The 25,333-nt window shown below is 51.3% G+C and overlaps 1 protein-coding gene and 1 long non-coding RNA gene across 4 annotated transcripts in view; one reads left to right on the top strand and one right to left on the bottom strand.

The window, feature by feature from the left end:
* Positions 1–25,333, top strand: part of Unkl (unk like zinc finger) — a 47,795-nt gene that overhangs the window by 13,034 nt on the left and 9,428 nt on the right. For 2 of the 3 annotated variants that reach the window (XM_059270300.1, XM_059270299.1), the window contains exons 4-10: positions 795–928; positions 5,777–5,912; positions 7,385–7,502; positions 12,293–12,377; positions 13,594–13,676; positions 15,411–15,470; positions 21,156–21,333. In XM_059270300.1, the coding sequence (XP_059126283.1) occupies positions 795–928; positions 5,777–5,912; positions 7,385–7,502; positions 12,293–12,377; positions 13,594–13,676; positions 15,411–15,470; positions 21,156–21,333 (794 nt within the window). Of the gene's footprint in view, positions 1–794; positions 929–5,776; positions 5,913–7,384; positions 7,503–12,292; positions 12,378–13,574; positions 13,677–15,410; positions 15,471–21,155; positions 21,334–25,333 lie in introns of those variants that run through there. The other variant, XM_059270298.1, reaches the window with a different exon arrangement.
* LOC131916783 (uncharacterized) lies at positions 2,455–8,721 on the bottom strand. Its single transcript, XR_009380596.1, has 3 exons — positions 8,194–8,721; positions 6,609–6,929; positions 2,455–3,162 (listed from the first exon to the last, which is right to left on the bottom strand). It is a non-coding gene; the product is annotated as an uncharacterized LOC131916783 (long non-coding RNA).

Below are 25,333 nucleotides of genomic sequence, written 5' to 3'. Positions count from 1 at the left end.
CTCTTTGGGTGCTAAGATTACAGAGTTTGCCACCGTACCTGTCTATGGTGCCTAAGGATCAAACCAGGGTTTCATGCGTGCTGTGCAAGCACTGTACCAACTGAGGTCCACCCCTCATCTGTTCTCTGTTTCCTTGTGAATTGTGAGCCACAGATAGGGACAGAGGTGTAATGCTTTCTGTCTAGACAAATGAACATCATGTGTGCCCAGCTGCTGTGGAAAGTAGATCCTTTCTGAGTCTACACCTTTAATACCCTAACACTTGGGAGGCCAAGTCAGGCTCAGACTGCCACGAGTTCAAGCCCTATCTGCAATATAGGGTGACTTAGTAAATACCGGGACATTCTGGGCTACAGTAGAGTGAGCCCCTCTCCTCCTCCTCCTCCTAAAAAAAAAAAAGAAAAAAGAAAAAAGGGGCCAGGGTTGGTGGTGCATGCATTTAATCTCAGCACTCAGGAGACAGAGGCAGGCGGACCTTTTTAAGTTTCAGGACAGCCTGGTCTACATAGCAAGTTCCAGTAGAGCCAGGATTACATCGACCCTATCTAAAATAGGGGTGGGAGTGGGGCAGATCTTTTGTAAACGAACCAGCTCTAAAATTGCAATTTGAGATGGAACTGGTGTTCCAAGACAGGGCTGCTGTGCTTGATGGCACTACGGTAGTTTGGCCCTAAACCTCCAGGTAGTGCCAGTGAAGGGACAGATCGGGTGGCTCTGGAGCCATGGGTTCTGCTGGCTTCCCTACCTTCAGGGACTCTGAGGCCATAACTGCTGTGCTGTGCTATTGGTTGCAGGGAGCTTCAGGCTCAGGAAGCCCTGCAGAACGGCCAGCTCAGCGGTGGGGATGGTGTACCTGATCTGCAGCCTGGGGTCTTGGCCAGCCAGGCCATGATCGAGAAGATCCTGGGGGAGGATCCTCGGTGGCAAGGTAAGCCCAGGCTTACTGCAGTACCTGCAGGGGAGAGCCGTGACCTTTCACTTGGTACCTGCTCCGTTCATGAGTTCTTAACATAGCCTGCAGGAGGGTCAGATGGAAAAACCAAGGTTCCTCGGTCCACTGCTAACCGTTAGCCATTTAGGAAACAGATGGCCAAATGGGATTTGAACCCAGCCATCTGGTCCCAGAATGTGCTGACCTGTAGCCTGTCGTCTTGGTGGGTGGTGTTGGTTGGCTGTGGGGCTGAGGGAAGTGTCAGGGCCCACAGCAACTTCAGGCAGCCTGTTCCAGCACATTGCTAGCTGGTGTCTGCTACCACCTACCCCATTAAAGTCGGATCCACCTGCCTAAACCTGGGTTTCTGTGGAGCTGGAGCTTAAATCAGATGTTTGTCTGTCCTTGGACTCGTCCATTGTGGCTATGAAACCCATATTCCCTGCAGGCCCTGTGAATGATAGTTGTGAAGAGTAAAAGTCTTGTTTTGTGGTAAAATCTGCATAAAAATCACCATTTTAGGGGTTTGGCAGATGGCTCGGAATAAAGTGCTTGCTGTATAAGCACTGGGGTCTGAGACTGGATGCCCAGCATTCCTGAGAAAACCCGAGTGTCACAGTGCAGGCCTGTAATCCAGGCAGTAGGGAGCTGGAGACAGGAGGACCCGGAAGGCTTGTTCTCCAGTCAGTTCAGCTAGTTGTTAAACTCTGGGTTCCAAATAATGAGGGGAAAGGGGCTGGAGAGGTGACTCAGCAGTTGACGGCGTGGCTGCTCTTCCAGAGGACCAGAGTATGTTTCCTAGCATCCACATGGCAACAGTCTGTAACTCTAGTTTCTGGGGATCTGATGCCCTCTTCTGGCCTTCATGGGCACCAGGCACACACATGGTGTACAGACATCCATGCAGACAGACACTCGTACACATAAAGTAATAAATGTTTAAAAATAATAAGATGAGGATGCCAAAGGAAGACACTTGATGTCAACCTCCGGCCCCCACATGTTCATTCAAGGACATGTGCACACACAGACGCACACAAAGACACACACACACCACACACACACAGGAAATTCCATATTCAAGGGTAGTCCTGTGTGTTACCCATGGACTGTGAAGGTTTTTCTGTTTGTTTTTGTTGTTTGGTTTGGTTTGGTTTTGGTTTTTTGAGACAGGGATTCTCTGTGTACCTTGACTGTCTTAACTTGCTCTGTAGACCTGGCTGGCTTCAAACTCATAAAGACCCGCCTGCTTCTGCCTCCAGAGTGTTGAGATCAAAGACCTCCATCACCATACCTGGCTTTTTTAAGATTTGTTTTTATTATTTTCTTAATTATCTATATCTGTGTTGGGGGTATGTCCAGTCTGTGAAGTTTTTAGCAGTGCAGTAAGTCTTGATGCCCTCCTCCAACTTGCTCTGCTCCGGGCTCTCTAGGTTGTAAGTAGTATGTTCAAATCGTAGATAGTCCAGCTGTGGGTTGTATTCCTGCAGTCCTCATCCCTCATTGGATAAAATGAACAGAGCTAGGTGTGGTGATATTTTATTTGTACGTCAATAAATAAAGTTTGCCTGGAGATCAGAGGACACAGCTAGCCATAAACAAAGACAGGTGGTGGTAGCAATAAAGGCACAGGTTAGACAGGAAGATGCTGGTTCGGTTCTCTTGGGAAGCGACAGCGGTGTGGTGAGCTAAGGTTAGTTGGTGGCTATTCTTACTTCTCTGATCTCCATGGCTTTCACCCCTGTATTTGGCTCTGTGTTTCTTATTTTATAAGACTGTTTAGAAATTCGTCTACAGCTAGGGGCCAGAGGCTGGATAATTAACAGCATGACTGTGGAGCTGTTTCTGACTCTGTCTGCCTCTTGCTGTGGTCCCCCTACTATGCTGCTGGCTGGCACCACTGAGACTCCCACTGTCCTCTTCATTGTCCCAGCGGGCTCAGTGCTGACAAGCTCTGGCCTATTATCACATTGCAGGTGTTGGGAGAGGAGGGGGGCACTGCCTGCCCAGTCTCTGTTGCAGAGGGAGACTTGCAGTGCCCTGTCCCAAAGTCACAGACAGCTAAAGATGTGACAGTCAGCTAGAGGATGGTGTGGCAGCAGCTTCATGTCTGGCTTTGCGTGTTTTTATCACCCTTGTTCAGCAGCTTCTCTGTTGGCAGGATCTGTTCTCCTCCTCCAAGCGGGCATCTGGTCCAGTGCCACAGGTGGGAGGTGAGAACCCCCACGTCTCTGTAGGGTAGATTTGGAAAGAAGGGAGGTGATTTTTCAGGGAATCTTTACTCGTGTTTCTGTTTGCTAAGGGTTTTGTTTTTGTTTTTGTTTTTTGTTTTGAGATAGGGTCTCACTAATGTAGCCCAGGCTGACCTTGAACTCACAGAGATCTGCCTGCCTCTGCCTCTCCAGTGCTGGGATTAAAGACGTGCGCCACTGCTTCCCAGCCTTGTTTTGTGTTTGTTTGTTTGTTTTGAGACAGGGTTTCTTTGAGAAGCCCTTGCTGTCCTGGAACTCACTCTGTAGACCAGGCTGGCCTCAAACTCAAAGATCCAACTGCCTCTGTCTCTCAAGTGCTGGGATTAAAGGCGTGCGCCACCACCGCCCAGCATAAAGTGAATCATTTTTAAGCTGAATGTTGATGATGCACACTTTGTGATTCCAGCACTCGGGAGGTGGATGAAAGATGATCATGAACTCAGGCCCCGCCTAGGCTACATAGCAAGAGTGTTTCATAGAGTTAACATAGATACTAAGCTGGGCGTGGTTGGTATATACCTGTATTCTTACCATTTGGGAGTCGGTCTGAGCAAGATTGCAAAATCTAGGCCTTCTTGAGCTACAGAGCCAGCTTGGGCAATTAATAGGACCCTGTCTCAAAATTGAAAGTAAAAAAGGGTTGGGTTTGTGTAACTCAGTATTAGATCACTTGCCTGGGCTCTAGGTCCTAGGTTCGGTCCCCAGCACTTCCCTAACAAAAGATCCAAGGTTTACTCTCCAGCACAATCTGAGCAGAGCATGGGGGTCAACACCTCTGATTCCAGCACTGGGGAGGCAGACACAGGAGGTTGAATTTGAAGCCAGCTTAGATTACGCATAACCTGTTTTTTGTTTTTTGTTTGTAAAAAAACAAAAATGTTAAGCATTTTTGAAAGTAAGAATTTCTTCTTCTCTCCTATCCTTATCATCATCATCATCATTAGAGGTGGGAGTGGGCATTCAAATGCTATGGTGCTTAGGTAGAGGTCACAGGACAACTTTTGGGGATCAATTCTCTCTTTCCACTGTGGGTTCCAGAGATTGAATTCAGGTTGCTAGGTTTATGCAGTAAGTGCTCTTACATGCTGAGCCATCTCACTGGCCTAAAAGTATTTTTAGTCACTGCAAACTGAGAAGAAAATCCAGGCCTATGTTCCTGTGCATCCCAGCCTTATTGACAGCATCCACAGTAAAGCCAGACATCTGGTGCATTGGGTAGACCTACCCTGGCCAGTCACCACCCAAGTCTGTGGAGCTTGGGGTTACATTTCAGTAAGTTGACTTTTTCTTACAGGAATAGAAATAGTTCAAGAAAGAGAAGACATCCCTGAGAATGGGAGTAGGTCAGCGAGCCGAGGACAAACATAGTCTCAAAAAAGCTGTTTCTGGCCTGGCGGTGGTAGTTCATGGCCTTTAATCCCCGCACTTGGGAGGCAGAGGCAGGCAGATCTCTGTGAGTTCGAGGCCAGCCTGGGCTACAGAGTGAGTTCTAGGAAAGGCTCCACAGCTACACAGAGAAACCCTGTCTCAAAAAACAAAACAAAACAAAACAAAAAAAAGCTGTTTCTGTTGTTTGTGTGGGGTAGGTGTGTGCATGCCTGTGAATATGTGTTTGTGGACAAGTGAATGTGCATTTGTGTATATGTGGAAGCCGAGGTTGACATCAGATGGTGTCCTCTGTCACTCTTTCCCTCTTATTCGTTGATAAAGGGTCTTTGAATTGTACCCACAGCTCACCGGATCTGCATTCTGAGTGATGGCATTACAGGCAGGCTGGCATGCCTGTGTGGAATTTCCATAAATTCTAGGATCTGAAGTCTGGTCCTCAGACAGCAATCGCTTAAGACCACTAAGCCGGTGCACACCTTTAATCCCAGCACTCGGGAGGCAGAGCCAGGCAGATCTCTGTGAGTTCGAGGCTAGCCTGGTCTACAGAGGGAGATCCAGGACAGGCACCAAAACTACACGGAGAAACCCTATCTCCAAAAACCAAAAAAAAAAAAAAAAAAAAAGACCACTAAGCCATCTCCTCGGCCTGTCAGTGGTTTTTAATTTGGTCACACAGTGTGTGATCATCACTTCACTGTCATTTGAATTCTCTTCCTTTTTGAGATAGGGCTTCATTTCACTAAGGCTTGCCTTGAACTTGCCATGTAACCAAAAATAACCTTGAGTTTCTGATGCTCCTGTCTATGCCTCTCAAGTGCTGGGATTACAGGCTGTCCCACCATGCCTGTATTGTGCTAGGGACTAAGCCAAGCTTTGTACACACTAGATGAGCCCTCTACTAACTGATCTATATTTCCAGCCAGTTCCCAAAGGAATCCTATCCCAGTTAGCAGGGCTTCCCTGTCTTCTGGTGCTCTTTCATCTCTGGGTTTCTCTCCTCTGTATGTCAAATGAATGTTGGTCATAGTCATAGCCTTGTGCCTGGCATCTCCTACTGCAGTCCATAGTACGGCAGGTCTGGTCCTTCCTCACGGGTGAACTGTGTTTGTTTATCTACTCGGTGGTGATGGATGGGCTTTTGGGCTGCTGTACCTGATGTTACTGAGAGCACTAAAGGCCGGGTTTTCTTGCATCTATTTTACAGACAGTAACTTCGTACTGGGCAGCTATAAGACGGAGCAGTGCCCAAAGCCACCACGCCTATGTCGCCAGGGCTACGCCTGTCCACACTACCACAACAGCAGAGACCGCCGTCGGAACCCCAGGATGTTCCAGTACAGGTGGGTTCGGGGGCCACAGGCAGGAGGACCCTGAGCCATCTCCCAGGTGTTCCCCATCAGGGGTCTGCTCTGGCTGTAGAGTACGTCTTTACTGTAACCACTGGCCTGCCTGCTGCAACCCCGCTGCCTCCGTTCATCTGGCAGGCGCCATGAGGCTTCTTCACTTCTTTCCAGTGACTCTTGCACCCCATGCTGGGGAGGGGGAGCATTTTCCACGCTGTTGCCGTAGAGATGTCCACTCTGAGAATTCTCCCGTTGAGGAGTCCCTGCTCAGCAATGCTGTCACCCCATAGGCAAGGAAGCTGTCTTAAAGGGCTGGGCTTGTTACAGACAAAGTAAAGGCTTGAACAGCTGTTGTAGGGATAAGTGAGGGCAGAGCAGGGGCCTCTCTCTCTCTGCACTCAGGCAGGTTCTCACGTGATCCTCCCACTGGCAGCCCTGTCTGGGGAACACAGCTGGGGATACCCCCTGCAGCCTGTCCAGTACCCTTAGCACTTCTGGTAACAATGCACCACCCTTATACAATGTACCACCCCTGTAATGTAAGGAAGGGCTGTGCCTCACCCAGCAGTCACTGCACCTTTGGCTTTAGTGGGATGTGAGATAGAGTTCACCTTCCAAACTGATAGCAGGGCACTGAATCTGGAGACTGGGAGTTCTAGGGGTTGCTGAACTTCTTGCCCTCTTGATTCTCACCTGCATCTGGGTTGGGGTCCCACCAGGCTGATGGTCACCCATCTTCCAAAGCATCATCTACTCTGCCTCCAGCTGCCCCTCTCTGTGTTGCTGGCCTCTCCTTTGGGCTTGCAGTCTGCACTCCTGGTGGCCCAGGCCTCAGTCCTCACAGGTTCCTCCTTCAGCCTGTTGGACCTTTTCTTTGCAGAGGGCTGCTACCCTCTCCTCTTTGTAATAATCCCATGTCCCCTTGAGTGCCCAGATACATCTGTTCTTATAGATGAATAGAGATGGTGGATTTGTGACTTCACTGCTTTCTAAATAGCTTCAGGGTCAGGAGACCTGAGTAGAAAACCAGGAATAGTATACATCAGTGGTGTTGTCTGTCACCACTGCAGGCCTTAAGAGGACCAGTGGGCGTTCTTGTAAAAAGGATGGGAAACCGGATAAAGGGAAAAAAGAGTCCCACGCGGGGAGTTCTGACTATAAACCCCAAATGACTGACTGTGAAGCTGCCAGAAAGTGTGGGGAGGGTGGGGGGTGGGGGTCACTTAAGCTGATTAAGAGTCTGAAAACAGCAAGCATCAAGTCTCAGATTCTACTTTGCTGAAGAAGACAGAGCCCTGGGCCAACCCCCGCTGTGGGTCCCTCACCCCCTTCACACAGGCAGCCCTGACTCAGATGGCAAGTTCACCCTGTTTTCCTTTGCACCCGAGTGGGAACATGGTCACTGTAGTTCACTTTGCCCTTTGCCCTCTGGATTCTGAGCACACGGGGCACACTCTTCCTCCTCTTAGGTCTACGCCCTGCCCTAGTGTGAAGCATGGTGACGAGTGGGGCGAGCCCTCACGGTGTGACAGTGGGGACAGCTGTCAGTACTGCCATTCCCGTACGGAGCAGCAGTTCCATCCTGAGGTAGGCACGGGGCAGGGCCTGGATGGAGTGATTGGCAGCTCACCAGGGGCTTGCTGTGTGTGGGATCCTCACCGGAAGGGCTTGTAGGACCAGGAACGTCATCACTCAGTGCACATTGTTGCGTTACACTGTGAGATGTATTAAATCAGCCTAGGAGGGGTTAGGGAAGGGGGTTGGGGGGAGGGAGGCAGGAGCGACCCCCACGGGGTGAGGACGACACTTCCCTTTCCCAGAACAGGGAGTCTGCGCAGGGAGTGACAGTTCTTACTCGAGGGTTCCTTCCCCCTGCCTGCTGGTACTGGCTGCCCTGTTGCCAGTACCTGTTGATGTCCAGCTGATCCCGTGTGGCCCACAACTCCACCCTGAGTGCCATGTGAGATGAACTGCCTGCCCTGAGACTCTCTCTTGAGGATGTTTCAGGGGTTCAAAGGTCACCACCAGGATGATCAGAGCTGTCTGTCCTGTGGCATGTTCTAGATAGGTGTTTGGCCCTGTCCTTGTGAGTTCACCTTGACTACTCAGTCACCAAGCAGAACACATTTAGATTTGAGTTAAAACGAAGAAGCAAAAGGACTGTCCTTGGAGCCCTGAGTCTGCAGGGAGCTGGGGCTAGGCTGGAAGACCTGAAGGAAGTGGGACTCCATGCAGACAGAAGTCTGCTAGTGCAGGGGTGCTGCTGTCATGCCCTTACCTGAGCCTCTTTAGTGGGTGATACGGTTTTGGTGTCTGGGCAAGTGTTGGCCCTTGAGGTAGAGTTCCTGGTGCCAAGGCTTGCCAGTCCTTTGCCAGGTCCCCATGGTGAGTGTGGTACCCTAAGTGAAGTGGTGAACAGTCTAGTCACAAGGTAGATGCTTGTATTCATTGAGCAGGCTTTGCTTGAGCGTCTGCTGTATGCCAGAGTTAGACCCCTCTTCCAGAGATGGCAGGTAGCAGAGTGGCTTGGCCTGGCGGTCTGATGGACAGGTTTGGCCCTGGCCGATATGTTCTTCAGAGGAGGGTTTTCAGGACGAAGGGCATCTAGGGGCGAACTGTGGTGGCCAAATTTCCATCACTAGAAAGAAAAGGTTTGTGTAGCTCCAAGTTTTGGAGGTTCCTATCCATGATCACATGGTCCCATAGCTTTGGGCCTGCCCTGCCTCCACAAGAGCATGCCTCATTGTTCCAGGGGCCGCCCACCAGGCCCTGACTTGTCAAGGTTTCACCATCTTCCAGTGCTGAGAACCAGCTGTGTGGTCTGTGATGGCTGGTGTGTTCCGAGCAGCCAGCTGTGCGGTCTGTGATGGCTGGTGTGTTCTGAGCAGCCAGCTGTGCGGTCTGTGATGGCTGGTGTGTTCTGAGCAGCCAGCTGTGCGGTCTGTGATGGCTGGTGTGTTCTGAGAACCAGCTGTGCGGTCTGTGATGGCTGGTGTGTTCTGAGCAGCCAGCTGTGCGGTCTGTGATGGCTGGTGTGTTCCGAGCAGCCAGCTATGTGGTCTGTGATGGCTGGTGTGTTCTGAGAGCCAGCTGTGCGGTCTGTGATGGCTGGTGTGTTCTGAGCAGCCAGCTGTGCGGTCTGTGATGGCTGGTGTGTTCCGAGCAGCCAGCTGTGTGGTCTGTGATGGCTGGTGTGTTCTGAGAACCAGCTGTGCGGTCTGTGATGGCTGGTGTGTTCCGAGCAGCCAGCTGTGTGGTCTGTGATAGCTGGTGTGTTCTGAGAACCAGCTGTGCGGTCTGTGATGGCTGGTGTGTTCTGAGAACCAGCTGTGCGGTCTGTGATGGCTGGTGTGTTCTGAGAACCAGCTGTGAGGTCTGTGATGGCTGGTGTGTTCTGAGAGCCAGCTGTGTGGTCTGTGATGGCTGGTGTGTTCTGAGAACCAGCTGTGCGGTCTGTGATGGCTGGTGTGTTCCGAGCAGCCAGCTGTGCGGTCTGTGATGGCTGGTGTGTTCTGAGCAGCCAGCTGTGCGGTCTGTGATGGCTGGTGTGTTCTGAGAACCAGCTGTGCGGTCTGTGATGGCTGGTGTGTTCCGAGCAGCCAGCTGTGTGGTCTGTGATGGCTGGTGTGTTCTGAGCAGCCAGCTGTGCGGTCTGTGATGGCTGGTGTGTTCCGAGCAGCCAGCTGTGTGGTCTGTGATGGCTGGTGTGTTCTGAGAGCCAGCTGTGTGGTCTGTGATGGCTGGTGTGTTCCGAGCAGCCAGCTGTGTGGTCTGTGATGGCTGGTGTGTTCTGAGAGCCAGCTGTGTGGTCTGTGATGGCTGGTGTGTTCCGAGCAGCCAGCTGTGTGGTCTGTGATGGCTGGTGTGTTCTGAGAGCCAGCTGTGCGGTCTGTGATGGCTGGTGTGTTCTGAGAGCCAGCTGTGTGGTCTGTGATGGCTGGTGTGTTCTGAGAACCAGCTGTGTGGTCTGTGGTGGCTGGTGTGTTCTGAGAGCCAGCTGTGTGGTCTGTGATGGCTGGTGTGTTCTGAGAGCCAGCTGTGTGGTCTGTGATGGCTGGTGTGTTCTGAGAGCCAGCTGTGCGGTCTGTGATGGCTGGTGTGTTCTGAGCAGCCAGCTGTGCGGTCTGTGATGGCTGGTGTGTTCTGAGAACCAGCTGTGCGGTCTGTGATGGCTGGTGTGTTCTGAGCAGCCAGCTGTGCGGTCTGTGATGGCTGGTGTGTTCCGAGCAGCCAGCTGTGTGGTCTGTGATGGCTGGTGTGTTCTGAGAGCCAGCTGTGCGGTCTGTGATGGCTGGTGTGTTCTGAGCAGCCAGCTGTGCGGTCTGTGATGGCTGGTGTGTTCCGAGCAGCCAGCTGTGTGGTCTGTGATGGCTGGTGTGTTCTGAGAACCAGCTGTGCGGTCTGTGATGGCTGGTGTGTTCCGAGCAGCCAGCTGTGTGGTCTGTGATAGCTGGTGTGTTCTGAGAACCAGCTGTGCGGTCTGTGATGGCTGGTGTGTTCTGAGAACCAGCTGTGCGGTCTGTGATGGCTGGTGTGTTCTGAGAACCAGCTGTGAGGTCTGTGATGGCTGGTGTGTTCTGAGAGCCAGCTGTGTGGTCTGTGATGGCTGGTGTGTTCTGAGAACCAGCTGTGCGGTCTGTGATGGCTGGTGTGTTCCGAGCAGCCAGCTGTGCGGTCTGTGATGGCTGGTGTGTTCTGAGCAGCCAGCTGTGCGGTCTGTGATGGCTGGTGTGTTCTGAGAACCAGCTGTGCGGTCTGTGATGGCTGGTGTGTTCCGAGCAGCCAGCTGTGCGGTCTGTGATGGCTGGTGTGTTCTGAGCAGCCACCTGTGCGGTCTGTGATGGCTGGTGTGTTCTGAGAACCAGCTGTGCGGTCTGTGATGGCTGGTGTGTTCCGAGCAGCCAGCTGTGCGGTCTGTGATGGCTGGTGTGTTCTGAGCAGCCACCTGTGCGGTCTGTGATGGCTGGTGTGTTCTGAGAACCAGCTGTGCGGTCTGTGATGGCTGGTGTGTTCCGAGCAGCCAGCTGTGTGGTCTGTGATGGCTGGTGTGTTCCGAGCAGCCAGCTGTGCGGTCTGTGATGGCTGGTGTGTTCCGAGCAGCCAGCTGTGTGGTCTGTGATGGCTGGTGTGTTCTGAGAACCAGCTGTGCGGTCTGTGATGGCTGGTGTGTTCCGAGCAGCCAGCTGTGTGGTCTGTGATGGCTGGTGTGTTCTGAGAGCCAGCTGTGCGGTCTGTGATGGCTGGTGTGTTCTGAGCAGCCAGCTGTGTGGTCTGTGATGGCTGGTGTGTTCTGAGAACCAGCTGTGCGGTCTGTGATGGCTGGTGTGTTCTGAGAACCAGCTGTGCGGTCTGTGATGGCTGGTGTGTTCTGAGAGCCAGCTGTGTGGTCTGTGATGGCTGGTGTGTTCTGAGAGCCAGCTGTGCGGTCTGTGATGGCTGGTGTGTTCTGAGAGCCAGCTGTGTGGTCTGTGATGGCTGGTGTGTTCCGAGCAGCCAGCTGTGTGGTCTGTGATGGCTGGTGTGTTCTGAGAGCCAGCTGTGCGGTCTGTGATGGCTGGTGTGTTCTGAGAGCCAGCTGTGCGGTCTGTGATGGCTGGTGTGTTCCGAGCAGCCAGCTGTGTGGTCTGTGATGGCTGGTGTGTTCTGAGAACCAGCTGTGTGGTCTGTGGTGGCTGGTGTGTTCTGAGAGCCAGCTGTGTGGTCTGTGATGGCTGGTGTGTTCTGAGAGCCAGCTGTGTGGTCTGTGATGGCTGGTGTGTTCTGAGAACCAGCTGTGCGGTCTGTGATGGCTGGTGTGTTCTGAGAACCAGCTGTGTGGTCTGTGATGGCTGGTGTGTTCTGAGAACCAGCTGTGCGGTCTGTGATGGCTGGTGTGTTCTGAGAACCAGCTGTGCAGTCTGTGATGGCTGGTGTGTTCTGAGAACCAGCTGTGTGGTCTGTGATGGCTGGTGTGTTCTGAGAACCAGCTGTGCGGTCTGTGATGGCTGGTGTGTTCTGAGAACCAGCTGTGCGGTCTGTGATGGCTGGTGTGTTCTGAGAACCAGCTGTGTGGTCTGTGATGGCTGGTGTGTTCTGAGAACCAGCTGTGTGGTCTGTGATGGCTGGTGTGTTCTGAGAGCCAGCTGTGCGGTCTGTGATGGCTGGTGTGTTCCGAGCAGCCAGCTGTGTGGTCTGTGATGGCTGGTGTGTTCTGAGAACCAGCTGTGTGGTCTGTGATGGCTGGTGTGTTCTGAGAACCAGCTGTGCTGTCTGTGATGGCTGGTGTGTTCTGAGAACCAGCTGTGTGGCCTGTGATGGCTGGTGTGTTCTGAGAACCAGCTGTGTTCTTCCCCCAGAACCCAGATCAATAAGCTTCCGTGTTTTGTCTTATTTCCTAGATCTACAAATCTACAAAATGCAACGATATGCGCCAAACTGGCTACTGCCCTCGAGGCCCCTTCTGTGCCTTTGCGCATGTTGAGAGTAAGTAGACAACCTCCCGCCTCCTGGGGCCACCTCAGCCACATGTCTCATTCAGCAGCTCCACAGAGTCTCACTCAGTTTTGGCTCATCCAAAGCCAGCTTTGAGGACCAGGAAAGAGTGACCTGGGCTCTGGCCACATCTGCACATAACGTCATGCCCATTTAGATGGCTGGGGCGGGGGCTCATGCCACATGGCTGGACCTGCCTTGCCTTTTGTACCTGAGACAGGCTGGACCTGTAAAACTTAGAAGGACACTTGCCCCAAGGCCTGCTGGGCCCCACCTACCTCAGGGACAGCCAGGTCTGTTTGTCATTCACTTGTTCACCTACACCTTGCCCTGAGCTACTGTTCTAGTGGGACTGGGTGGCAGTGGCTTTGTGGAGTCTTGTCTGTCCATGTAGCTGGAGGAAACACCAAGGTCTCTTAGTTAGGCTTGGCCAGCTGTCCCAGAGCCTCGGAGCCAGTAATTGTCACATAGGTACATAATAGATTCTCTAGAGCTGTCCCCAGCTCTGGAGTTTGGGCTCTGGGGGTTATAAAATAGTTACAAACTCAGACTTCACTTTCTGTCTCATTTGGGATGGCAGCTGTTCTGTTCACACTTGACATGTTGGTTTTCATATTAAAGTTACTGAACCCAAATGGCACTGTTTGGGGTCTAGAGAGATGGATCAGTGGTTAGGAGCATGTACCGCTCTTGCAGGGGATGCGAGTTGAGTTCTTTCCCAGCGCTCACTCAGGAGGCCCACACCACCAGGGGATCTAATGCATTCTCAAGGACTCCTGTGCACATACCCACACAGAGACACACGTCATACACATACTTAAAAGTAGACTTTTAAAAATAGATTGGTTTTTATGTACGTGAATGTTTTGTTTGCATGTATTTATGTGACCACACGCGTGCCTGGTGCCTGCAAAAGCCAAAAGGTGTTGCATTCCTGGAACTGGAGTTACAAATGGTTGTGAGCTACCATGTGAGTTCTGGGAACTGAACTCGGGTCCTCTGCAAGAGCAACAAATGTTCCTAACCATCGAGCCACCTCTACAGCCCCTAAAAAGAAATCTGAAAAAAAAGAAAGTTCAGTGGCTCTCTGAGGGCCAGCCTGCCATCCAGAAAAGGGGAAGTGGTTGTAACACCAGCCTGTGCTCTCCACCTGTCCTGTGGGCCGGCTGGCAGCCCCTCGCTGCCAACTGCTCTTTCTTCTTGGTAGAGAGTCTGGGAATGGTGAATGACTGGAGCTGCCGTGATCTCAATTCCAACAGCACCTCGGCTTACAGCAGCCAGCCTGGAAGTGTAAGTGGACATTGCTTGGCTTAATCACACTGTTGGGGACAGAGATGGGATGACATTTGGGTGGTGTGGTTGGAGGCAGTCTACACGTGGAGTTGAGGTTCCTTCTAGAAGAGTCTAGAAAAATCCTGGCTCTATTCTTGCGTGGGCTGGAGCAGGACACGCTCCCGGTGTGCTGACTGGTGGGATCTTGCTTTAGCAGGTGCCCAGTGCTTTGCCTCATCTTTGCAGATGCCGTGAGCTGTCGGGTCCCTAGGACAGTGGGAGGTCATCAGCAAACGGTAGCTGATGTGGCATGCCTCGTCTGTGTTACTCAACACTCCCGGGTGTTGGATAAGGGCATCATGGATCTGATGGGTAGGATGAGGATGGATGGTCTCATCGTACTTAGAAATCACTTCCTCTCCATGCCAGAGTCAGCCACTAGAGTAAATCCTGAAGAGGGCTCCCGGTATGGGGATAGGCTTCTCAAAAATGGACTAAAACTAGTATTTGGTTCTAAAACTGTTTGAATAATATTGAAATATTATTCCTGAATTTGCTGGGCGGAGGTGGCACAGACCTTTAATCCCAGCACTCGTGAGGCAGAGGCAGAGGCAGGCGGATCTCTGTGAGTTTGAGGCCAGACTGGACTATAGAGCAAGATTCAGGACAGCCAAGGCTACACAAAGAAACTCTGTCTCAAAAAACAAAATAAACACTACTGAATTGTTTGAACAGAGCCACTCTGCTTAGCTTGTGCCCTTTGGGTGTCGCTGCACTGTCTTCCCGAGGCCGCTTGTGTCGGGTGGACCCTGGGTCTGCTGACAGGCCGCTGAGACTCTGGAAGTGTTCTTTGTGAGTGACAGGCCAGCATCTGAGTGTCCTGGGTGCACAGGTGTGCTCTGCTGGTGTCGGCTCGGGACCCGGTGCAGCCGTCAGACTTCGATAGTGCATCGCCAATGCCTTCCGTGACGCTCCTGCCACTCTGGTGTCAGTGAGCTGTCCTGGGTCCCTTCCCCAGAGTGTGTGGACCATCTGGGTTGAGAGCCTGTGGAGGCAGCATCTCCACACTCAGGCTTTGGTGCCTGGGACTCTGCTGGCACTGTGTACCCAGAACTTGCCACTCTTCTCTTGGGGTTGTCACAAAACCCTCACAGGGCCACTAAAATGCCTGGAGCGATCCTCCTCAAGAAGGTAGAGCTGGGTCTCCCTGGCAATACCCACACTCCTGTGCAGTGTCAGCCTCGATGCTGTTTGGGTCAAACAGGAGACCAGGGTTCTTAGTTCTAGTCTCCAGCCTGAAGCCCTTGAATTTGACCACCTCATCTGAGGGCCTGTTCAGTGTGGTGAGTCCATGAGCCCATGGCCAGGCCTTCTTGAGCAACTCCTTGGCTCCTGGTGCCTGTGTAGTGCCCCATAGACTGTCAGTCCTGAGTGATCCAAGTGTGGGAGGGGCTTTGGTACCATGAAAGCACCTTCTCGGTTTCACGAGTCTTCCAGGACTTGTACTTTCTTGTTGTTTTGTTTTTGGTGGTGTTTGTTAGTTTTTGCTTTGAGGCAGGGTCTTATTACATAGCCTAGGTTGGTCTCAAACTTAGGATCTTCCTGCTTCAGCCTCCTTTGTGCTGGAATTACAAGCCTGAGCTAGCACACCAGTTCCAGCGTTTTCTAAATTCTAAACAAAGTGTAAGTCTGTGTGTTTCCAGAAGATGTCTCCTCCTTGCCTTTCCAACCTGAGCGGTCCTTCTCTTGCAGGCCAAACGGAAAGACTCCCCCTCTGAAGGAAGCCAGAAAGCTAGTGAGGACAGCAAGCAGGTACAGTTCTGGGGCCACACGGCTGTACAACTGGAGAGCATGGCTCTCTAGGCCTGTCCATGCACTGTGTGGTCTTGCTCCACCACTGAGCTAAGTCCCCAATCCTAGTGCCCATGTGCTCTGTAATTACCTTTCTCTTGTGCTTGGATTTATGTGTCTGTTGTTTTGTTGTTAAAAAAAATTTAAGCCAAGTGGTGGTGGCGTATACCTTTAATCGCAGCACTAAGGAGGGGCAGAGGCATGTGAATCTCTGTGAGTTCCAGGACAGCCAGGGTTACACAAAGAAACCCTGTCTCAACACCCCCCCACACACACACATACACAAAAAAAAATGTGTCCTTGAAAACAACAAAACCAAAGCTTTGTGGCATTTTTCTCTGGGAAAGCACAGGCCTTTCAGAGCCTGTATATCAGCCAGCTACGGCCACTGTATCAGTGTCTCAGACAGAGGCTTAAGTAACACACTCCATTTCCAAGTCCTGAGGTTAGAGACTGAGGTCAAGGTGGGGTCAGGCCCACAGACTTGTGTGCTCTCTGTGGCCTCACAGGGTTAGTTAGCCCTTGGTGCATGTCTCTGTCCTCATGTCTTACAAGGACACCACTCACCCCGTCAGTGACCTCGTCTTAACCTACCATGTCTATGAAGATGACTCTTGTGTCACCAGGAGGTGGTGGTGCACACCTTTAATCCCAACACTCGAGAGGCAGAGGCAGGCGGATCTCTGTGAATTCGAGGCCAGCCTGGTCTACAGAGCGAGATCCAGGACAGGCTCCAAAACTACACAGAGAAACACTCTCTCTTTTTTTTTTTAAAGACCCTTGTGTCCAGATTAGGTCACAGCCAGATGTCATAGTAGTAAGGGTTCCCACCCAAGGATTTAGGGGACACTGTTTAACTCACACCTCCATGCTAACGAGCCTGGCTTATTTCTGGGAATGGACAATAGTGGCTCTGGGGAGCCTCCCATCTGAAGGAGTATAGCCTGTCTGTGTTCATTAACGCTCCTTCACAATGCCCAGGTCCTGTGCTGGGAGCTCCATGTGTCCCCAACCCCAAGGCTTCTCCCCAACCAGTTTGGCTCCATATGTTGCTTCAAACTAAGTTGCCTGTTTTAGGAAACGGGGATTTTTGTCTTCACAGTGCTGCCCTAACGTTAGACTCAAGGTCATGTCTGTTTCCTTTCCACTGTAAAAGAACAGTGAGTGTTACAGGGTTCCGTGGTCCATGCCTGTAACCCCAAATCCCAATACTTGATAGGCCAAGTCAGGAAGGTCATGAGTTCAAGGCCAGCCAAACTACACTGTCTCTACCTCAAAAATAAATCAATCAATAGTAGTCAGCACTGACTGAAGGATTGCTCTGGGTGAATTTGTCGCTTCTTCCTGTGGGAACATTTTCTTATCCTCCCTTATGTTCTGCTTTCATAGAGCCAGGCCAAGGGAAGGAGGGTGAGGTGTTCATGGGTCACAGGACAGAGTATCAGTTGGGGAAGGCAAAGGGTTCTGGAAACTAGTGGTGATAGTGTTTGCCAAAGGTGACTGTAGTTAGTGCCACAGAAGTATACATTGGGAGCCAGGTGTTGTGGTGCAGGCACATAAAACCCCAGCTGCTTCAGAGGCTTGAGGCAAGCATATCACTGAGTGTAAGGCCAGCTTGGGCATGGTATTGGGGATTGTCTTAAAGGTTTTTTTTTTTTTTTTTTTTTTTTCGAGACAGGGTTTCTCTGTGCAGCTTTGCGCCTTTTCCTGGAACTCACTTGGTAGCCCAGGCTGGCCTCGAACTCACAGAGATCCACCTGGCTCTGCCTCCCGAGTGCTGGGATTAAAGGCGTGCGCCACCACCGCCCGGCGTCTTAAAGGTTAAAAATAAAGGGCTGGGGATGTAGCTCAGTGATAGAGTGCTCACCTAGTGTTTTAGTTGGGGCAGCTATTTCTGTGATGAAACACCACCACCAAAAGCAAGTTGGGGAGGAAAGGGTTTATTGACTTACACTTACATATCACTGTTCATCACTGAAGGAAGTCAGGACAGGTACTCACACACGGCAGAAGCCTGGAGGCAGAGGCCATGGAGGGGTGCTGCTTACTGGCTTGCTCAGCTTGCTTGCTTTCTTTCTTTTTTTTTGTTGTTTTTTGTTTTTGTTTTTCGAGACAGGGTTTCTCTGTGTAGCTTTGCGCCTTTCCTGGATCTCACTCTGTAAACCAGGCTGGCCTTGAACTCACAAAGATCTGCCTGCCTCTGCCTCCCGAGTGCTGGGATTAAAGGTGTGCGTCACCACCGCCCGGCTTTCAGCCTACTTTCTTATAGAACTCAGGACCACTAGTCCAGGGATGGCCCACCCACAATGATCTGGGTCCTCTCCCATCAATCACTAATTAAGAAAATGCCCGGGGGCTAGAGAGATGGCTCAGTGGTTAAGAGCCCTGACTGCTCTTCCAGAGGTCCTGAGTTCAATTCCCAGCACCCACATGGTGGCTCACAGTCATCTATAGTGGAGTCCGATGACCTCTTCAGGCATACATATGTACATGCAAATGGAACACTCATAAAAAAAAATACATAAATAAAATTTAAAAAAAAGAAAAGAAAGAAAGAAAATGCCCAGAGCTGGAGGGATTAAATGATGAAGAATACTGGCTGCTCCTCCAGAGGAGCTGGGTTCACTTCCTAGCATGCACGTGGCAGCTCACACATGTCTGTAACTTCAGTTCCAGGGGATCTGACAGACACACACTCAGGCAAAACATCAGTTCACATAAAATAAAAGTAAATAATTTAAAAAATAATAATGAGAGAAAAAATGCCCTATACCCAGATCGTGTGGAGGCGTTTTCTCAATTGAGGTTCCCTCCTTTCAGACGACTCTAGCTGTGTCAGGTTGACGACATCTGGTCAGCACAGCTAGTATGTGAGACCCTAGGTTCAGTCCCTAGTATCACAAGGAAGTACATGCTTCAGAATGATGAAGGGCCAACCAGATGGTTCAGCAGGTAAGAGCTTGTCACCATGCGTGATGACCTGGGTTTGACCCCCTGAGACCCACAGGTAGAGGGGGAAAACTGACTCCCATGTGTTGTCCTCTGGCCTGCACACACATGCATCCATACACATATATTCTCTCTCAATAAACAAAATTAATAAAACCCAGAATGGCTAAATGATTACTTTTATCCTGTGTGTGCATAGCTGTCTGTCTGTCAGTCTCCATCCATCCATCCATCCATCCATCCATATATCTATAGCTATATCTATATCTACCTACCTATCTATCTATATCTATATCTATACATATGTTTTGTTGTTGTTGTTGAGACAGGGTTTCTCTGTGTACTTCTGGCTGTCTTGGAATTGGCTCTGTAGACCAGGCTGGCCTTGAACTCACAGAGATCCACCTACCTCTGCCTCTGCTTCCTGAATGTTGGGATTAAAGGCATGTGCCACCACCACCTGGCATCCTGTGTATATTTTAAAAACAAAAAAGAAAAGAGAAGGAAGAAAGAAAAAAAGGAAGGAGAGAGAAAAGCCAGGCAGACAAAAGTGGCCTGAAATGAGGAATATCCCTGGTGGTGTCTCTCTGGCCCACTATGTCTGACTTTCTCATCATTTTGACCTTGAACGGAAAGGATTTTCAGGGTCAAGCAGTCTCCTAGCATCCTTACATGGGGAAGAGGGATGCATTCTCTGCTGGTATGATTGGAGGGGTGTTGTCTTAGTAGGTACCACTCTGAGACAGGACTGTTTTGGTTTCTTGAAGACCATGCATAGTACCACATGCACTAATGAGAACCGCAGGTATGGTTGTCCCCCTCAAACACATCTGGGAAGAGAGGATGGTACCTCAGTGCCCTAGGCAGGTCCCAGTTCCTCAGGCTGTCTGTCGGTTCCCAGATGGGGCCCCGGTGTCCCACAGCCCAGTTAATATTGTTGCTGTCCTCACAGTGTGGGTGAGGAGATAACCTGCCTGAGCTACCATCTGGCGCTCTCCACTGCCTCAGACCAGCTATGTTGATGGTTTGGCAGTAACATCCTGCCCCCTTAGAAGTTCTCTGCATTCTTGGTCTCTGGTTTAAAGTCTAGAAAGGTTTTGTTTTGTTTTAATTTTTATTTATTTTTATTTTATTTATTTATTTATTTATTTATTTATTTATTTATTTATTTATTTATTTTTGGTTTTTTGAGACAGGGTTTCTCTGTGTAGCTTTGCGCCTTTCCTGGGACTCACTTGGTAGCCCAGGCTGGCCTCGAACTCACAGAGATCCGCCTGGCTCTGCCTCCCGAGTGCTGGGATTAAAGGCGTGCGCCACCACCGCCCGGCTAATTTTTATTATTTTATTGTATGTGTTTGGATGTTTTTTTGTCTGCATGTCTGTCTGTGTACCACGTGCATGTCTAGTACCCACAGAGGCCACAAGAAGCCATTGGATCCTTGGGCACTGGAGTTACAGATGGTTGTGAGCTTCTGTGTGGGTGCTAGAAATCAAACCTGGGTCCTTTGGAAGAGCAGCTTAACTCCTGAAGTATTAAAGTCCCAGAAGTGACAGAGTACAGATTTTTCCTGGGGTTCCAGGCAACAGGCCTCTCTACTAAACCAGGACCTTGTGAGGAGTGACATGCTCCCCATTATTTGGAAAGAGCTGCATGTGTTTCTAGTGGTATTGGACTTAGGTGAAGTCTGAAGTTTAAGGTAGACGGGTGGAAGGGGGCAGTAGTGTGGAAGGGGCAGTAGTGTGGAAGGGGGCAGTAGTGTGGAAGGGGGCAGTAGTGGTACAATCCAAGATGCTGGCCTTTAGGCTGCCCTGGGGTGGCCTTCAGTCTGACTGATTGGGACTGTTTCATCTCTGGACTGGGCCCACTGGTGAAGAGGGTGGCTGAGAGACAGCACAGGTGCCTACAGCTTCTGTACCTGGTACCTGCATGATGGGGTTACCCCTAAGCTGTTGATTGCCCGCTGTGACGTGTGATCTATCGTCTATAGAGAGCTGGTCACTTCATGCTGGTAGCGGTTTCTTTCAGCCCATGGCCAGTGGCTGTGACTTGCTGATAGAGAACACCTGTCCTCTCTTTGGCCCAGACACCTCTGTCACTCCTGAGTGTGGGGTCACTGGGCACCCTTGTGGGACTCACGGGGAATGTGAGTGCCCTGGCGATGGCTCAGGGAGGTGTGGCGAGGCCCAGGATGCATGGGCTGCTTTTTCTCGATAGAAAGATCCCAGCTTCAGCACACAGTTTGACTTTGGTGTAAGTGTCCATGGTACTGAGACATGCTGAGGGTCTCTTTGTTCCCTGAATCTAGCCTGGGCCACCCGTTTGCTATCCTATGACGTGTTGTATCTGTTGTCTATCAGATGGAGATGGTACCGGTTTTCTCAGTTTTTCACTTTTCTGGTCACTGGGTGGGTAAGCAGTGGGGAGGGGCCGCAGAGGCTCCTGGGAGGCTGGGGAGAAGGGTTGGCAGGCCCCCAGCCCCGGCCTGTCACAGGTTTTATGTCTGCTAAGACACTTTCCACATCTGTTTGCCTGAGTGACAGCAAGACAGCCTGTCATGGTCAGTGCATGCAGCAGACGGTTCCCACCCCTCTGCAACCCCCCCAGACGCTGGCTGTCCTTGTGTGCTGCTCTGCGGTGTCTCTGCTGCTCTGGTGCTCCCAACAGCACCTGCTCACACTGTTTGTGTTTTTGAACAGAACCACCTCGCTGTGTTCTCAGTGCTTCACCCACTGGCCCCCAGCATAAGCTCCAGTGTGGCATCGAGTTTGGCGTCCAGCACTGGCTCAGGTAGCTCCTCTCCCACCGCTCTGCCTGCCCTCCCTGCCCGGGCCCTCCCACTGGATCCAGCTGGCAACACTGTGGAGGCAGTCCTCGGTAAGTCCACACTTCTGTACCTCTCACAGCGTGTCACACTGTCTGTCGTAGATGTTCAGGATGCACTGCTCTGTAGAAAAGCCGTTGACATGGTTCTGTTGTCTCTCAATTTGTATCACTCGGTGCTCTGCAGTGGAGCCCACATCAGATATTGCACAAAACACCAAAGAACCATGGCAAGTGGGCCTTCTGTCCCAGAGGCCAAAGGAAAAGGAGGAGGCTAGTGAGAAGTGGCAATGGAAATCATGATGAATTAAAGGTGGGGGTGATTGGGGCTGGAGAAATGGCTCAGCAGTTAAGAGCATAAGCTGTTCTTCCAGAGGTTCTGAGTTCAATTCCCAGCACCCACATGATGGCTCACAACCATCCGTAATGAGATCTGACATACATGCGGACAGAATACTGTATACATAATAAATAAATCAATAAATCTTTTTTAAAAAGTGGGGTGATGACAAGGTGAAGAGGAGAGTGGTAAGGAAGCCTGGAGCAGATAACACAGCCAGCTGTTAGCTTGCAGCCAGCTTCGTGGATTTTTTTAGTGCCTGGGAGTCATTCAGTGTGGTGGTAGCTGGGCTAGGATGGTGTATCAGGGCCTGAACAGGAGCCAAGAGCGTGGGCACAAAGGCCAGGATGAGTTAAGCAGAGGAGTGAGGGCCTGCATTCCTGTGTACACAGGTGCTTGTGAGTCAATGCTCTGAGCTGCCACATTCTGTGGTCCCCAGGGCCTAATTGACCCCAAGCCCGAGTTGCTTTGGTTTGTTTTGTTTTTTTGAGACAGCGTTTTTTCTGTGTAGACCAGGCTGGCCTCAGATTCACAAAGATCCACCTGCTTCTGCCTCCTGAGCTCTTGGATTAAAGGCTTGTGCCACTACCACCTAGCGTTTTTTTTTAAAAGATGTTATTTGCTTTTATTTTATATATATATGAGTTTGCCTAAATGTATGTCTGTACTGCATGCATGCATTGCCTGTGGATGCCAGAAGGAGGGAATTGGTTCCCCTGGAAATGGAGCTAGAGATAGTTGTGAGCTGCCTCATGGGTACTAGAAATTGAACCTGGGTCCCCTGGAAGAGCACCCGGTGTGCTCTTAACCACTGAGGTATCCTTCCAGTCCCCAAAGCCCGTGTGGCCATGGGAGGTACAAAGAAGAATGCGTTTGTGGTGATTTCAGAGATGAGGAACTGGAAAGGTAAGCCCTCTAACTGGAAATAGGTCATGCTGCCTAGGGGCCCAGAGTAAAGATGTCCATGGTGATGTACACGTAGGCAAGCCTTACCTAGAGGACATAGAGGTGTCACCATCCCACAAGACAGCACAAGCTCTATCTCGTAGGCCTGCTAGAATCCTACATCGGATGCAGGTTGAGAATGATGCCACTAGTGCTGGAGGAGGAGAATTCCCTCCACCATCCTCAAGGGACGTTAAAGACAGTCCTATACTCCATAGGGACTGCTAGGGAGGCTGGAGCTGGTGGGTGTGCTGCTGAGGCTCCTTCCACCTCCACCACCACCACCCTTTTTTTTGGTTTTTCAAAACAAGGTTTCTCCGTGTAGTTTTGGAGCCTGTCCTGGAACTCACTCTGTAGTTCAGGCTGGCCTCGAACTCAGAGATTCACCTGCGTCTGCCTCCCAAGTGCTGGGATTAAAGGCGTGCGCCATCACCACCTGGCTCCCTTTGGTTTTCTAGTGTAAAAGTAAAGAGGATACATAACAGAAGAATGCTGAGGGAAAGTTAGATTCCCATCCCTGAACAAGCAGACTGTGTGGCTCACCAAGGTGAAAGGTTGAACCAGGTGCTGTGAACATTGAATGAATCTCAGAAAGACCTGAATTGTCAGGTGTTTCAGATTGACAGATGTTAACGTATTTGCAGTAGTTTCCAGCCATCATTTAATATGCAGTGCATGGTTTTAGCCGCAGAGTCAGAAAGTTGGAAAATTTTTAAATTTTTTTTGCATTACGGGGAATGAAACCCAAGGCCTCGAGTTTGGTAAGCCGCCTGTCTTCATTTACAGACACTGTATTGTAGTTGCTGCTTCCTAGTTAAAATAGTGAACGCTTCCTCTCCTCAGTGCTGAGGTCATATGTAAAGCCATCTAGTTGGGTACTGTAATCTCAGTGCTTGGGAGGCTGAGGCAGGGGGATCACTTTGAGTCCTTCTAGACTGTATATCAAGACCCTCCCTGTCTCAAAACAAAGTCATAGCTGTAAGAGTCCCATCTTCAGCATTGCCTGGCACAAGTCAGTGGTGTCTTCCCAATGATGGGTATCCATGGTTCCTAGGCACAGGGGCCATCCTTGCCTCTACCCAGTAGCTAGCCTGACCCACATGCCGCCGCCTCATGGGGTTGGCCCTCATTCTGCGTCTTTCAGTTTTAAAGGGCTGGCGATGAAGAGGGGGAAGACTGGAAGGCAGTACCTCTTTTGGGTTTCCTTCTAATTAAATAAGCCAAGTGCAGGGCCTGCACATATAAGAGGGGCAGGGGCGAGGGTGGCGGGGGAGCGGAGTGGTTCTGTGGTCAGTGTGAGCACGCCTCCGGCTCTTGACCACGGGGGAGTGAGCTCCTATGAGCGTTCCCTAGGCTGGGCCCATCCCTCCCTCCCCCGCCCCCCCTCCCCCGTTTCCGTCCCCACCCCCCACCCCTGCTAGTCAGGCTTTCCGCGAAAATCTTGTCCTCTCTAGCACACCCGGTGGGCGGGTGCTGTGGGGGCGTGGCCTGGTGCTCCGGGGGCGGGGTGCACAGCGTGAGTGGGCGGGGCCTGCGCGCCGTTTCGGCCAGCGGCTGGCGAGGGCGGAGCGCGAACCAGGCAGGTTTGAATCCTCAGTGACAGCCGGGGCTGCAGAGGATATGAGTCAGCATTGACAGTGGCTGCGGCAGATCCTGGTCTCGCGTCAGCCTGGCACCAAGTTGTGGGTCGTCATTTCTCAGCGCTTTGGAAAAGCAGGCATACGTCCTCCCTCCTCCCGAGGTGTGCATCCCCCTCTCCGGTGCGTGTCCTCCAGGAGGCTGCTGTCCTACACTCACGTTCTCCCTGGTGGTGTTCCCCCTTGACTGGTATCTCCCCTTGAGATCGTCCTGGTCGGCCAGCGTACCCCCAGGTGAAGTAACAGCTGGTAGTTTCCCTTCTAAGTGTACCCTTCCATCTTGGTGCGCATCTCTTCCTTTCAAAATGCATGTCCGTCCAGGTGCATGTTCCCTGGAAACCATGTACCTCATTCACCGTGAGAGCATGAGATGGATACCAGGTTTTTCAGACTGCAGAAGAGGTTAGCTTACATGCCTACTCATAAGAACTTGCTTTTTGTTGGTGCTGCTTACCCAGGGCCCTGTTGCCCTCAAGGTGGCCCTCCTGAAGCCTGTCCCTAGAGTACTGGTGCCCCCAGTTCCTAACTATCCCAGTTCAGAGTGCAGGTATGCTGGTTGCTTGGTGCTCCTCTGTTCTGTAGCTGCAGATAGGGAAGGCACCCATCCTGTCTTGCCTTCAACTCCTTCCCACAGTCTGTGTGGTCTGTCACTTCGTGTATCCCTGATCCTGGGGGACTGCAGCACCTTTTGAATGTGCTGTGTCATATTGGGAACTGGGGATACCTGGGACAATACTCAGCAGTTCTCTGCTGGTTGCTGTTGAGGTCCAGGTGGCTTCAGGTCATTTGGTGGAGCCAGTTCTGAGTTAGGCGACACAGACTGGCCCTCAAACAGGTGTAGTTTGTGAAATGAGGCTCACCTGGATTGCCTTTTTCTAAGTTGGTTCTTCCTTTAAGTGTGATTCAGAAGTACTGGGTCTGATCATTGGGAATATTAGGGTTGGTGAGGTTGAAGAGCCTGGTGGACTAGGGTGTAGGATGGGCTCCTGAACAGCACTCAAAAGAGTCGGGGAAGCTGGGTGGTGGTGGTGGCGGTGGCGGTGGCGGTGGCGGTGGCGGCTGCAGCGGCGGCACTGGCGGCGGCGCACGCCTTTGATCCCAGCACTCGGGAGGCAGAGGCAGGTGGATCTCT

Source organism: Peromyscus eremicus, chromosome 8a (genome assembly GCF_949786415.1).
Source record: "Peromyscus eremicus chromosome 8a, PerEre_H2_v1, whole genome shotgun sequence".
Lineage (NCBI taxonomy): Eukaryota > Metazoa > Chordata > Mammalia > Rodentia > Cricetidae > Peromyscus > Peromyscus eremicus.
Note: the sequence above shows the minus strand (reverse complement) of the source record. Positions and strands in the feature narration are given on the sequence as shown.